At 43.8% G+C, this 14,849-nt stretch overlaps 1 protein-coding gene across 1 annotated transcript in view; it reads right to left on the bottom strand.

The window, feature by feature from the left end:
- Positions 1 to 14,849, bottom strand: part of RIN3 (Ras and Rab interactor 3) — a 68,449-nt gene that overhangs the window by 32,734 nt on the left and 20,866 nt on the right. Inside the window, 1 exon segment of the mRNA XM_035327110.1 lies at positions 12,630 to 12,744. Coding sequence (XP_035183001.1) covers positions 12,630 to 12,744 — 115 coding nt within the window.

Genomic DNA, 14,849 nt, shown 5'->3' with positions numbered 1-14,849 from the left:
TATCTGGCTAATGGCTGTTGAGATTCAAAGCTCTTGTCTTCCTTGTCAGATCCTCAGCCTGTTCTTTTCCAGAACTCAAATAAACATCTTGAAGTCTGTGGAAATCCCATACCTGGTTTGCAGTGTTCCTTCAACCAGAGGCTGGGAAAATCCAGGACTCCTTCCCACTACCAGACAGCAACATGAGGATACCTGGAGTTTCAGACGTAGCTTTGCAGGGTCTGTTTTCTTGCTCTCATACAGAAGGGACTAGAGGGAAAATGTGGCCTTTCTGAAATGCTGAGGACTGAGGGGGATTCCAAGGGCACCGAGGGGAGTAGGGTGACACCTTGCACTGGAGTGGTCCCTGCTGTAAGCAGTTGAGTTTTGTGGGATCATTCCTGGAGAAGTCACATCTTCACAGGTAACTCAGCATCCACCTATACGTTACAATGGTGGTACAAGACTTAGGCCGCCCAGCGTGGTGATTCACATTGCCAGGGCTTGGGGCTGAGAAGCCAAACTGAGTATAGGTACTTGCTCTCAGATGGCGAATATCCTTGGTAAAACCTTGTGAGGTAAATGAAGCTTTCAGATATACAAAGGGCCTGTGTAACAAGAAAGGATGCTGTTATTTGTAATTCTGGGGCTTTAGTTCCTAGCAGCGATTTCTAGGCTGTATAGATAATATTAAGAATTGACCCTTCTGGGAAAAACGTATCTTATGAAATGTACATATTTTACCAAGCACCATTTTTTCCCATTAACTTTGGAGAAAAGTACATTTCTCTGTCTCTGAGGTGCATCATGAAATACTGTAGAGCTGAGGTTAATCATATAGAAAAAGGAAGTTTTCTAAACTTTTTTAAGGGAAGTCATCTGGTACCCAGAACCACATTCTGTGTGAGAGACTTCCAGGAAGGGGGTGAAAGACCACACTTTACAAAGGTGAGTGAAGAAAGGGACTAGCTCACTCTGAAACGTCAGAGGCAGCAGGGCAGGCAATAGATGTAAAAAGTGATACGCCTGCTTCCAAGGACAGTGATTTCACCTAACTGCCAGCCTGCCTGAAGATGGTCTTCTGATTAAGCTGTTCAGTAGGATAGATTGTATTCTCACTGACTTTGAGGATCGTACTCAAAGGTCAAAGTAACAGATCCTTACTGCTCTCATAGTACTTTGAGCACCTCTTATTTACCGCATTTGCAAGCCTAAATTCCTCTTTAACATTTTCATATAGCAAACACTGTTCAAGGACAAAAAATATTTATAATTTGTTTCAGTTTAGCTATTCAGACAAGGGCACTGGTATTGTGGGTTCAGATTTAGAGTTACTCTTTTAAAACAGGTAAGCTAATTTTGAGTTAATGTTAAAGGTACTAAGCAGAGTAGGGCAAACCAATATTATTCTAGAACAACATGCATATTCTCTAGCTCTGATTATATGCAGATTTTGCATTATGCCTCTTGGGAGTGCAAAACAAGGCAAAAAAAGTGAGGATTAACAAAGCTAACAAGACTGAGAGCTTCTTTCCCTACAATCCTATTAGTTTAAGGGCTAAAAATTAAAATGGTTGCATGGAGAGAGGGAAGGTAACTTTTCAGGATAAGATTTTTTTTTTTTTTTAAAAAAAGAAACACGACCGCTATAAGTAACCAGAATGTTTCCAAAACAACTTGCAAACCACACAGAAACCTGGCGGTGTTACATCTTGAAAAAGCAGCTGCACAAGTGTTTTATGTTTAAAATCAGCAGTGTGTCAAAGAGACATGGAACTCAGCTCAAGCAAGGGAGTCTTGGTGAGACTTTCTGCTTTCCTTGTGCATGCTTGCATTTAGAAGAGAAATTATGAACTTGCACAACAGGTTATAAAATGTGTCCACCTACCACGTTTTACAATGTCCCCCAAGGCCTCGGTCATGGTTCTTACCAAACCAAGACTCTGGGCTCCTACTTCATAGTGGTCTCCCGAGTGGGAACTCCTTGAAACTGAATCAATTTTCAGGATTAATAATGATGGGGTTAACAGAGAGCTCGTCCTTGCCATGGACAGGCTGACTAACCTCGAGAAAGATGTCTAGGCTGTGGGTGCAGGTGAGATCCAGCAGAAGGCAAGGACAAAACTGCATGCCCTGAGCTGGGGGTCAGGCATGGGGCCGAGCTGCCCGGTGATATCGCACCATGGGCAGACTCATTTTGACGTTTGGTTTTTCATCCTGAGGAGCTGTGTAAGTGATGGTAGACTTTTCTTGTTATCAAGAAACACACATAAACAGGGGAAATTAGCCCATGTTGCGAACTGGGTGATGCAGGCAGATTGTTATCTGTGTCTGAGCGAGGCCAATCTGAAGATAAGTAGGGTAGCTCTACATCTTCAGAGCTGTACTGCAGACAAACCATCGGCAGCAACAGGAACTGCTTGAAAAGGTAGCACTCGACAGTCTACTCTCCTTAATGGCAAGATGCCTACCTCGCTGAACAGGAGTAATTTCATTTACTATAGTGAATATAGGATACTAACCTGCATGCCCCAAGGCCTCCTTAATGCAATTAAACTGCTAAAATTCTGGAGCATAAGGTGAACTAAGTCTTCAGCCTTTCCAGCTTCCACTGCTAAAAATACACAAACTTTTCTTATTCATTAAACAACTAATCTTTGGGAAAAAAGTCTTGGACAAGTTCTGCTGCTGAAATATATGATTTCATTAATTGGGATGGAACTGGGGGAACCAGCCGTTTTTGGTGAGAGAAGAGATGAGGGAGCTTTTCTCCCACGGGCTTTGATAACTCTGTTATTATTTTCTCCCACACATTTCTGCTTTTTTTTTTCCAGCTAGTCAGGTCCAGAGCTGACAATAGTTTCTTTGCCTCAATCACACACTCCATCAAATAGTAATAAAGGGAAACATCCCTCTGAAGCAGGCTGGAAAAATTGGCTTCCTTCCCGCTATGGCAGCAGAGTTGCCTGTCAAGAGTACACAGAAAGCACAGGAAGAAGTCTGAGCAGTGCTGAGCAAGGCAGGGTTACAACACTGAGTGCTTGGCAGGCAAAGGACCTCTCTGCAGCCTTGTAAATACGGCACTGAACCCAGAGCTGGGCTTGCTCAGGGCTGGTGGTGGACACATTCAGCAAGCTGTGCCCCAGCTTTCAGTCTATGAAATGGGTGCGATGTCCCTGACATCCTTGGGATTTCACCCCGATATCGATTCCTTCTTCCCTCTAGGTTTATTTCACGTAGCCCAGCACATGGCAGCACCGCTGGCTAATGAAGCATTGCCCCCCACACCGCCCCACTCCTGCCCCCACGCCTGTGCTCCTTGATGGCCACAAGCCTCACGGGGCAGAGCACCACAGGGGCAGAGGGGCACAAGGGCACAGACACAGGTACCCGGCAGATGAGGGACGGTGACAGCGCTTCTTGTGACAGTGGTGTTGGCACAGGGTTACAGCCTGAACTCACCTGAAACCTGGCCCCTGCCTCTCCTAGGTTCAGTTCCCCCACCTGTTTCCATCTGCTTGAGGCTGTGACTTCAGTACCCTAGCTACTAGTTACTGGGAATACTAATGTTTTTGATTTCTCTCTCTCTCTATATATAAACACTAAAATCACATTCTACAGTAAACCTGAAGTTTGAGATGCTAAGTGACCTTTCTGGCCTGTAGACAAGTCTGCAGGGTGGTTCGTCAAGTGGTTGCCATGGCAGTCCCCTCTTTGTCTTCTTTATCACTGAATAGTAGCATGGGGCATCAAAAATATAAATAACTTTATCTTTTCAGTCCATAATGTCAGGTTTAGCCTCTCATCTATTCAGAGGAAATCAGGGCTATAAATAGTCCTACCATGCTTTTCATGCCCAAGTTTACAGTATGAAGAATTCTTCTTTCTGGCATTGAAAGCTGCAGGGTTTCCATTCAAGGAGGCTGGCCGCTTTGGCTAAAGTGACCCTTTGAAGAAGAACTAATGGGAACAGAAGTAACTGCTGCATGTGCTGTCTGGTGGACCTTTCTGCCTGCTCTGCGATGAGCCAGAGGTTGTCTCCAGAGGCTCGACTTGCAAAGAGGACAGGATGAAGATTTACTTCTTAGATTTGCCTGCTCCAACTGAAAAGTCCCTTTAGCACCTGCACAAAACAGCCCAGACGCCTTTCAGTGCTATTAATGCCACATGATGGTGTCTGCCTCAACCTGCAATGTGCCAAGGGGCATTAAACTTCATCTGCAGGGCATCACTGGGCCTTTTCAAGCACATTGAGAAATATCATGTGGGCTAATACAACTGGAAATGCGCAGTGATTGAGTAGGCAGAGCACATTCTCTCCTTTCCCCAGACACAAGGTATCTACCAAAGAAAGGAAGGTTATGTGTTGTGGCTGTCACAGGACACACACTAACCTAGGAAGTATTTATTTATTTATTTATTCTTTTTCACGCCCACCCTGCTCCACCACCCCCTGTAAATCTTAGTGCTATTTCTCCCAGCAAATGGGTCTTAGAGGGTGGGAACGGCTTTTGCTGCTCTTCCTTCTGAGACATGCATCCGCCCTCAGCTCGCCTGTGGACTGACTCAGTGCCACTGCTCAGTTCCCTCTCATGGGACCATCAGGCTGGCCGGGATCCCAGGAGGCCTCTAGCCCAGGCCCAACCCTCTGCTCAAAGCAGGGTCAGCCAGGAGGTCAGACCAAGTTGCTCAAGGCTTCGTCCAGCCATGTCTGGAAAACCTACGTCTCTACTTCCAGTGAAAATCTGAAGGTGCTACCCAAAGAAATGGCTTCATCTTAGAAGTCAGCGTCAGGAATATAAGCACATACTTTAGTTCATTTGCTTTACCTAACAAGTGAAAGATCTGGAGATTCTGACCTCAGTCAGTACCAGAGATTTCCGTCTTTTCCATCTTCATGCCAAATGAGAAGGGATCAAAAATAAGTGCAATTAAAAGGAATTTTTAAAATGGGATTTTTTTAATAGGTTATTTTCCTATATACTCTGTTTTCTGAGTCTACAGAAAATTTTATGGTTACATCTTTTAGTTTTATTCCGCAGTTGTGAGGATTACAAGCTTGCTTGCTTTCTGAAGAAAAAAAAGAAAAAAATAATTCTTCGTATCTTCACTCTGCTTCCTGATTCCAGCAGACAGGGTGTTAACAAAAAGACTTGCAAAACTGATGAGGCTGTTGCGAAAGCTGCCAACATTTCCACAGATATATTGATATCACAAAGATCACATACACAACTTTCTACGCTCAAGAAGAAGCTAAACTGTGAGTAAGCTGCAGTGACTGAGACGTCCTCCCATTTTTTCCCATGACCTCATCTGAGCAGTACTTTACCGGAGACTGTGTGAGAAGACACTGCTGACCATCCATCCTATGCCATGTAAGCAATGAGGACTTTGGTCTCTAAAGCTGCTAATCCAGCCTCAGTAACATGTATTAAAAGAAATGTTAACAAAATAAAATAGGGAAATCTGCCATAGCAGGCCTTGTCTGGCCACAGCGGCCAGGACACCAGCGAAGAGCAATAGGCAAGTCTGTTACCAGCATCAGAAGGGGTCTGGCCCAATGAAGAGCATCTGCCAAGTTGTTGCTCGTCAGTTTGCCTCCTCCTTGCCTTGCCCAGCATCACTTGGTGAGTGCCCTCATGCACGTGGACCTGCTGACCCACACAGGGACACAGGAGGAGTTTGCATCCCTTGTGTCTAAGCTCTGCCGTCGTGCCAGGTGTGCTCACTGGGCTTCCAGCAGCTTTGCTTAGAGCTAAGCCTGCAGAGATGTGCGAAGTCCATCCCCACGTTACTCTAATGACCCTTTGTAAACATACTGCTGCCTTATTACTATTGCTTAATTACCATCTCTTACCTATACAGGCCAGTCAGAACAACTGTATATGCCCTTTTTATCCTGTGCAAATGGCTTTGGTCTAATTATCAAAAAGTTTCCCATCTGTGCTTGGCAAGGAGGAATGGAAATGTGGAAGTGGCTGAAGTAGCTTTGCAGTGATGGACAGAGCTGTCTGTTGAGGGTTAGGCTGGTTTTCATGGCCTTATGGACTGCATCTAATTGTGTCTGTTAAGGCAAGAATGCAGATTTTGAAAGCTTAGCCCCTAAATTTTCTCCTTTTTTCTGATTGATTTCACACTTCCTAAAATATTGTGGGCACACTAACACCTTTGCTTGCCTGCGTTGCTGTTTTGGCACCCCAGCAGGGCCTGCCATCCTGCTGCCTCTAGACTTCGTGTGACTCGTCACTGTCTTGACGGGCAGGACTCAGCAGGTGGTGGTTGCATAAACTGGTCAGCTTCTCATGAACTTTCACAGAAAACAGATTTCCTTTGGTCAAAGACGATAGCTAACTGTGCAGGTAAAGCAGTGCTGTGTGTTTTACTTGACTCATTTTACTCCAGTTTTCTAAATCACAGCTGCCAGCCTCAAGCGTTTTGCATTGGATCCAGCCTGCATTTCCTCAGCTGAATCTAAAATTAAGAAAGGCCAAATAAGGTGTTTTGCCACATCAGCACTTTAATGAGTGACAAACTGCTTCAGGCCAAGTCATTTGCTCACTGTGTCACCCCCACCTCAGTGGGAAGTTCCCCTGGGGGAAGAGAATGTTTTGAGGACAAGTCACTGACTGCCAGCAAGCGAGAAGGCTCTGAGAAAGGCAATGCCATGGACATGGACATGGACACCGCAGAATACAAACCTTCTGCTGATGCCCAAATAGCCCTGTGGAGATTTTAGGTTCCACTGCAGGCTTTTCCTGCAGGAGTGGGTGGGCGACTGTCCCTGTGAACAACCCTGCAGGATGGCGAAGCTGAGTCCTGCTGAGATCAGCGGGAAATACAGCAGCAGCCATAAAACCAGTTCAAAGAGATGAAGCAGCTTAGCCATTATGGTGAGAAGGGAGAAATAACAGAAAATAATGAGTCACTTGGAGTGCGGCAAGGGATGGATGAAGGTGGCACTGAAGCCACACTGGGAACAGAAAGCTCACAAATGCAAGGGGAAATGCAAGGGGAAATGTGCTCATACAGACTTCAAGGGAAAACAGTGTTTGTAGCTCAGGGTCGCCACCTTGACAGGTCCAGCACCTGCCTCCTCTGTCTATCTGTAATGACTGAGCTCCCAGAGGGAGAGATGTTACTGCACAGGATTTTTTTAAGAGAAGATTCAACAAGGCATTTTCAGTACTCTGTGCCAATAGGGCCTGAAAAATGAAGAATAGCTGTTTAATTTCAGCCTTAAAAACACAGGCTCCAATTTTGCATCTCTTCCACAGCTGGTTAGGCTTGAAGCTGTGTGTCCGGACTTCAGGAGCAGACCTGGGAGGGTTAATTCTTGTTAGTTTATGCTTAAAATAATTTAAATTCATTATATTTGGGTATCTGAGAGTCCAGCATTCCTCTCAGTGAAGCACCACACTGGGAATTCAAAGCAGGTTTCAGAAGCAAATAGCTTGGAGGAACCCATGTGGAGTCAGTCTTTGTGGCTTCTCTCTGCATGTAGCTTCACACCTCTGAAAAGAATTTCTTCAGCAGAGAAGTAGTCTGATTTTCATACTGTGTCACCTCACTTTATTGTCTAGCATTCACTATGCAGTAATGACTTGGCAAATTAATTCTGTAATTATTTCTATAAAACATGATAATAATAAGCTTTCCTCTATTCTTTGCAACTGCAGATACTTCTTCTATTTACCTTAATTTTACATATCTGGAAAGGAATCACATCCTCTTTTTTTGGTACAGAAGAGCTGAGAAAACAAATACGACATGTTATACACTAAAGCATATAGGCAGAGCTCCTGAGAAGTATATGCTCAACTCACATCTGATTCGTTTCTTTTTAATACTGCTGCAACGTCACTGACATGTGGCATGATTTCTGGCCAGATACATGTAAAGGGGAAGGAGAATCAAGACCTGAGGTTATGACCTGTTAGCTGACAAGGGAATTTGAAAAAAATGAAATTACACTTGAAGGTAAGAATCTAAGGAAATGGTGCTCAGATCCTGAGGTACGTGAGGCTGTTTTGGTGTGAAGCAGAAGTGTGGCATGACTCTCAGAACTGAAAGCACCCAAAGTCCCAAAGTGGTTGAGATTTTAGCAGAGCTTGAGAGGTATCTCTCAAAGTGTGTCTCTAAATGGAAGAAATATTGTAACAGCCCTACATGCCTTTTTTTTTTTTTTTTTTTTTTTTTTTTTTTTTTTTTCTTCTGGAAGATTTCCACTGTGCTATGGTGTATCTGAGTAAGAAGTAAGGGATCCTTCAGGACAAGAAGCAAAACCACAGAGATCCAAGACTTTGAATGTTGTTGAGTTTCTCAGTCTTCTGAAGAACCACATGGCATCTGCTCTTGGGTCACTACCTGCACACCTGCTGCTGGTACCAGGCTTTGGCCTCCCTGTCACTGTAGGAAGGACTACCAAAGATGAAGAAGAAAATTTTTAAAATCCAGTCTCTTTATTCTCCTATTTTATGATTTTGAGAGCTACTTCATAAAACAGGTGAAAACTCCCTAGGAAAAAATGGAAAGACTGATTTCTTGACCTTCCTACCTAGTGGGCTCTTTGGGGATTTCCATAAAAAATAAATAAATCACAATTAAATCCGGGTTTCCCCTCAAAAAATATACTTCCCCAAATATTTCATCAAATATCAACAAGGCAGATCTGATATGGGGAAAGGAAAGAGCAAAACAATGATGCACCATTATTTGGCTAGGAAACTTCCCTTTTTGTGCTTCAGTGAATGGCCTTCTATATGTGGACCCTGGAGGCTGGGTTGCAACCTCTGTACCATCATTACCATTCTGGGGAAAACCTCTTCAGACATCATCTGGAAAGTAACATGGCATGAGAGTGGAGTTTTACAAAAGCTGAGGAGTAAAGCTTGCTGTTTAAAGCTGCATATACTAAAAATGAGGGACAGGCATCACTGTATAGATAGCACAGGACCATCATATCACTGAGCATCTCCCTCTAAGGACAGAGCATGTTCCTTTGTCGCCTCTGATGCTGAGGTTGTGCTGAGTCCTCATAAGGAGGACAAGAAGCAGCTGGCAAAGTGCTCTAAAATAGCAAGCTGAGATGGGTTGCAACTTGAATTTTAACAGGGAGAATCTTCATAAAGTCTGAGTTATGTATGTCAAGGCAAATTCAGCTTTCACTTTACACCTGACTGTGTCCTGCTGAGAACAATCAAGTCTGTGGAGTCTAATGGGCTGCGCTGACATAACAGGGAGAAGAACCTGTTCCCACCTCTTCATCCCGTCTAGGAGGAGTCAGTTGTCAAAATGGGGTAAGTAGCTCTCCATGGGGTAGATTACAAAGATCTTTGCTTATGTGTCAACTCAGAGAGAAAATATTAGGAGCCAGGCAGCAAAAATGAAGCCACTTGTCCCCAGTACAGCTGAAAAGGGGATTCTTGAATGGCAGGGGAATTACAACTACTCCTTTTGAACACCGGGAGAGCACCAGCTCTGCTGCACTTCACAGACTCAAAGAGTAGATAGCTATCAGAAGGGTTTATCTCCCTCCTTGTGATGTTCAGTGGGAGGCTGAAGCCTCCTTTGAGGAAGCATGGAAGAACTAAAGAGTCCTTAATTTTCTGAAACTGAAGACTTCGATGCCTGGAAAATCTCTGCCAGTTTACAGTGGTTCTCATGCTATACAGCTTGCATATTTTACACACTCTTAGGAAGTGTAACACTTTGTTTGCAATAAACATGCATTACAAAGCGAGATAACATCTTTGGTCTGCAGTTACTCACTGTGCACACTCAGGGTCTCCTACCCTTTGTACTGGGTCTGGCTGGGATGTTAACTTTCCCTGCAGCAGCCCATACAGTGCTGCGCTCTGCACTTGTAGCTAGAACAGCAGTGGTATCACACCAGTGTTGTGTCTGCTGCTGAGAAGTGCTGGCACAGCATCAGGACTCTCTCTGACCCTCCTAGGGGGTGGGCAAAAAGTGAGAAAGAAACATCAGCAGGGCAGCTGACCTAAACCAACCAAAGGGATATTCCATACCATATGATGTCACACTCAGCAATAAAAGGTGGAAAAAGGAAGAAGAGGGGAGGGGTGGGCTCTCGTTGTGAGAACGTCTGTCCTCCTCCCGAACACCGGCTACGTGCGTTGAGGCCCTGCTTCAAGGACGTGGTCAAGCATCGCTCATTTGTGGGAAGTAGAGAGTAATTTCTTTCCTCTGCATTTCCACATAGCCTTTACTTGTTTTGTTTAGTTTTTCCTTTTCCCCCTCCCTTTTCCCCTTTCCTTTTTTCCCTTTAGATGAATTGTTTAATTAATAATAATATTTCCTTAATTATATATATATATATATATATTTTTCCCCTCTTTAATTAAATCATCCTTATCTCAACCCATGAGTTGTTCTTTCCTTTACTTCTTCCCCTCCTCATCTGAGGAGGGGGAGTGAGAGAGCGGTTGTGGTGTTCAACTGCCTAGCACGGTAAAACCACCACACCCTTATGCAGTGTTATGCAGTAACACGGAAGATTGAAATGCACTTTATTAAGCTAAGGCCATCCAAACATAGCAGTGTCTTTAGCAGGGAAGCTCAGATTCTAGTTGTAACTCTTTTAAAGCATTCTGAAAACATACAATTTTATTTTCTAAGAAACTTTAGAAAGGACTTGGATTTGTGCAGAAACAATAAATCAAAGCTAATGTATTAGGTTACTCTGAGACACCACAGATGTAAATCTCCCCTTGCACCAAATATAGTCCTTTGGCTTTACAAACAAGAATCCATTCTGTTTCCTCTAAACTCAAAAGCCAGACTACTTACACTAAATGAGAAAGGAAGCAAAAGCACGACCATTTGCTTGCCCAGTGCATTCCTGTCAAAATGGTGCAGTATGGAGAAACGATGCTTTCTACAGCTCAACAGTGACTGAACTCAAGCTAAAAATAATGTGGTAATCCACCACAGGAATGCACCAGCCTCATGGCTGCAGCGATTGCTGCATATGCAGTGGCAGCTCTCCTGCTCTTAGAATGGGAGCTAATTTTTAATTACCCTGCTCCATTTACTTTGTAACTTGTATGAAAGCAGTGGAAACTGATTTTAGTCTTGTTCCTATCAGAGAGTTGTGTCTTTGAACATGTCCTTCATGTTAAGTTAGTGATAAGTTAGAAGTAGCAAGCAAATAAGTTCCAAAACCGTGACATAAAAGTCTTTCTAGCTAGACTAACTCAGTGAAATTTTTATACTACACTTCATTTTGCTTGTCCTCAAAGAAATCAAATTTTATGGCATAGGATACAAGTGAAGCAGTAACACTTCTATAAATGACATTTTTAGGATGGGAGGACTCAATTTTTCAACTTTTATCCCCAAAGAAATGTAATTCTCCACAATGTAAAACTGAAGCCCTAGCTCAACTTCAGATAACTGAATAAAAAAAAAAAAAAAAAAAAAAAAAAAAAAAATTTTTCCACATCCTGCAGCTAACCGTTGCCCCTGCATTCTTAATCTGGGCACCTGAAGTTGTGGCAAAAGCTTTGCTCCCCCGGCCCTCATTCAGGAGCACTGACTCATGTGCTGTCTCCACAAGTGCATATTCCGAGGTGCACACAGATGAGAGCGAAAGCTTTCCAGGAGGCAGCCAGCTGTGCTCTGTGCAGGAGCAACACTGTGGCAGCCCCTGGCCTCTGCTTGATATTAGAGCAGTTCAGGAGATTCAGCTGTCCCCCTGGCTTTAACACCTGTTTGTGATGCAGAGACATGTAAAGAAATGTATGACAAGGAAAAAAACATCTGAGCAAGTAGCAAGGGGGAACAAATAAACCACAGCACTGACCAGCGGAAGTGCCAGTGTTTTAGAAGAGAGTAAAACATACACTCCAGGGGGCTGGCTTTGGAGCAGAGTGGCGGAGGATTTGGTCGTTTTCATATAAATGATCAATATGAAGACATTTTGATGAACTCTTCCAAGTGCATGTTGGTATGACTACACTAAAATTCCCATGCTTGCAAATATTTCTTGGAAAGTGGAAATCACATGCATTGCACATCCATTTATACCAAGGGCTGCAGCAGGGCTGACTGCTGACTGGGGTTCATCCTCGCTTGCTTGCAGCAGGCTTGGCTGTCTGGGAGCAGCAGTGATACCACCAGGCCCAAGACCCAGCTGCATCCCAGAGACAGGCACTGAGAACTGTCAAACAGTTTAGGAGTAACCAGCTGTTCAGCAGGACCGTATGAGATGTGTGCAAAGGGAATGTAATAAACGTCAGACAGCTCCCAGTCAACAATTCAGTGGAAGAAATCGAGACAGAGTTGCTGAGTTAACAAGGGTTAGTCTGTCAGAGCCTTGCACTTTGCCCAGGACTTCCACCTGGCGAAAAGCAGCTCCTCTCATTTGATCAAAGCACTGGCCTGCTCGACGGGGGGTGCTTTATTTTAATGTTGCACGTCTGGAAATGATAAGAAAAGGTGCAGAACCACAGGAGAGCTGAGGTAAAGCAGCTGCAGGAAGTATTAACTGAACTACACCATAGAATCAAGATCTGTTGCCCCTCACAAGAGGAACCTGAGCATTGCAAGTGAGATTACATAAATGCTGGTAATCACATGGTAATCACAAGAGGACGGAACAGAACAAGAGAAAAAAAATGTAAAGAGCTTACTTGATTTTTCTTCTTTAATGGTGTACTCCAGCACATCAGGAACCTCATTTTGGACTGGCAGGCGAACTGCAAGGACCATGTTTTTCACATTACCCTCTTTCCTAACCAAGAACATCTGAAAAAGGAGAAAAGGAATCAAGAGCTTAGCTACGTTACATGAGTTTCTGAAATTTATTGTAGGTCATAGACAATGAAGTCCCTTATCAGTTCAATCTGCCTTTAAATGTTCTTATTTTAGCTTAATTCCACTTGGTCAAACTTTACATGAAAAAAATAATGACTAAAGGGACATTTTATTCAGGTGAAATTCAGACCTGCCAAGGAACCAGCAAGATTTCTATGCATCACTGATGTCCCACTTAAGCCTAAGGCAAATTGTTTCACTAACACAACAGTATAAAGCAGCACTCCCAATTTGCCAAGTGATGCTCCTCAAAAAGTGCCCTAACCCATGGAGAACTCACCCCAGAATGTCTCAATGTCTAAAGCAAGAGAATCACTTGTACATTGAGAGAGAAAGGATTCAAGTGTCCATACATAGAACATAAGGCCAAACTGATGCACAATGCACAATGCAGTAATTTGCACATGGGAACAGGCTCCCCAGGGAAGTAGTCACTGCACCAAGCCTGTAGGAGTTTAAGAAATGTTTGGACTGTGCACTTAGTCTCATGGTCTAAAATTTTGGGTAGACCTGTGTGGTGCCAGGAGTTGGGCTCGGCGATCCTTATGGGTCCTTTCCAACTGGGGATATTCTATGGTTCTATGGTTCTAAGGCCCTGGTGACCACAGTGTCTTATAGTGGAGTTTTATCACAGGTCCAGAAGTCCCTGTGACTCCCTTTAGGTACTTTGGGGTATCCCCAAAGCTTTCTTTCCTCCTGGTCAAACAAATCTCATTTGACAGCCTCTCCTCACAGGATGAGCGCTCCAGTCCCTGGCCTGCTGCTGACATGCTCCAGTTTGTCAATGTCTTTTGTGTACTGGAAAGTCCAGAATGGGGCACAGTGTCTTGAAAAGTGCTGAGTCAAGGCAGATTACTGCTTCCTGCATCTCCTGGCCATGCTCCTGTTCATACAGACCAGGATGCCACTGACACTCATTACTGCCATGAGCACACTGTCCTATGCTCAGCACCCTCAGGGCCTTTCCCACAGAGCTGTTCCAGCCGGCCAGTGCCAGCCTGGATTGATGCCAGAGGCTCTGCCTTCCCAGGGCAGTGCTTGGCATTTGTCCCTGTTGCATTTCAAAAGGTTCCTGTGAGCCCCATCCCCACAGATTGCCTAGGTGCCTCTGGATGGAAGCACCCCAACAGGACCAGTGAATTGAAAAAAAAAAAAAAAAAAAAAAAAAAAAAGGAGAAAGGAGAAAGAAAGGAGAAAGGAGAAAGAAAAATAAGAGTATCTTGTTCTTTGCATTGTGTGAGCTCCCAACCGTGTTTCTAATTAGAGCTCATCGTCAAGTATATTTTTAGCTTGTACCTTGAAGCTGGAGATACAAAGACAAAGTAATCTGTACTCTTATCTGTTCTTTGATAGCAGCTTATAGCAGGAGAGAGTCAAAGTATTTTCATAAAAATGGAATATAAAAAAATAGCTAATTCTAGAGTCTGGATATTAATATTAGAAAGAAGTGTGAGTTGATAAAATGATTAATCAATTATAATGCAGTGAAAATCTAACAAGAAACCATTAATTTCTTGAGAGATGAATTTAAAAAGAGCTTGTCTCAAAGCCAGGACTTTTCTCCGCATGACTCGCAGTTGTAAGGGCATCTCCAGGCACTTTGAAGCAACCATGCTAAACACATGGCCTTGCAGCAGCTTCTCAACCTCACACAATGAGGTCTTGGCCTCTGCCATTCAAAAGAAATCCAGCTCCCATGGGCTCAGGTCCACTGACAGTGCAGAAAAAATCCAAGTAAATGCATGGCACAAGGTTCATGATGGAAACACTGTTATTTCTAATGCAGTGCAGCCCCCACCTTCTACATAAGAGTATCTGCAAGTACGAGCCTTAGAGGTTCTCCCTTCCTTACGTCTTACAACCCGTGTGACAGAATGGTCCATCCAACCCGTCTTGAGAGACTGCTGCTGCTGCTACCTTGAGTCTTAGATAGCACTATCTCACATCGCATCGGTCAAGTGTTTCATTTGAAATTAAACATGGAGAGAAGTGAAACCTGGAAATGAATCACTTCTGTTTTCTGATCAGCGTGCCTA

The sequence above is a fragment of the Oxyura jamaicensis genome, chromosome 5 (assembly GCF_011077185.1).
Source record: "Oxyura jamaicensis isolate SHBP4307 breed ruddy duck chromosome 5, BPBGC_Ojam_1.0, whole genome shotgun sequence".
NCBI lineage: Eukaryota > Metazoa > Chordata > Aves > Anseriformes > Anatidae > Oxyura > Oxyura jamaicensis.
This window is presented reverse-complemented; position numbering and strand designations above follow the sequence as displayed.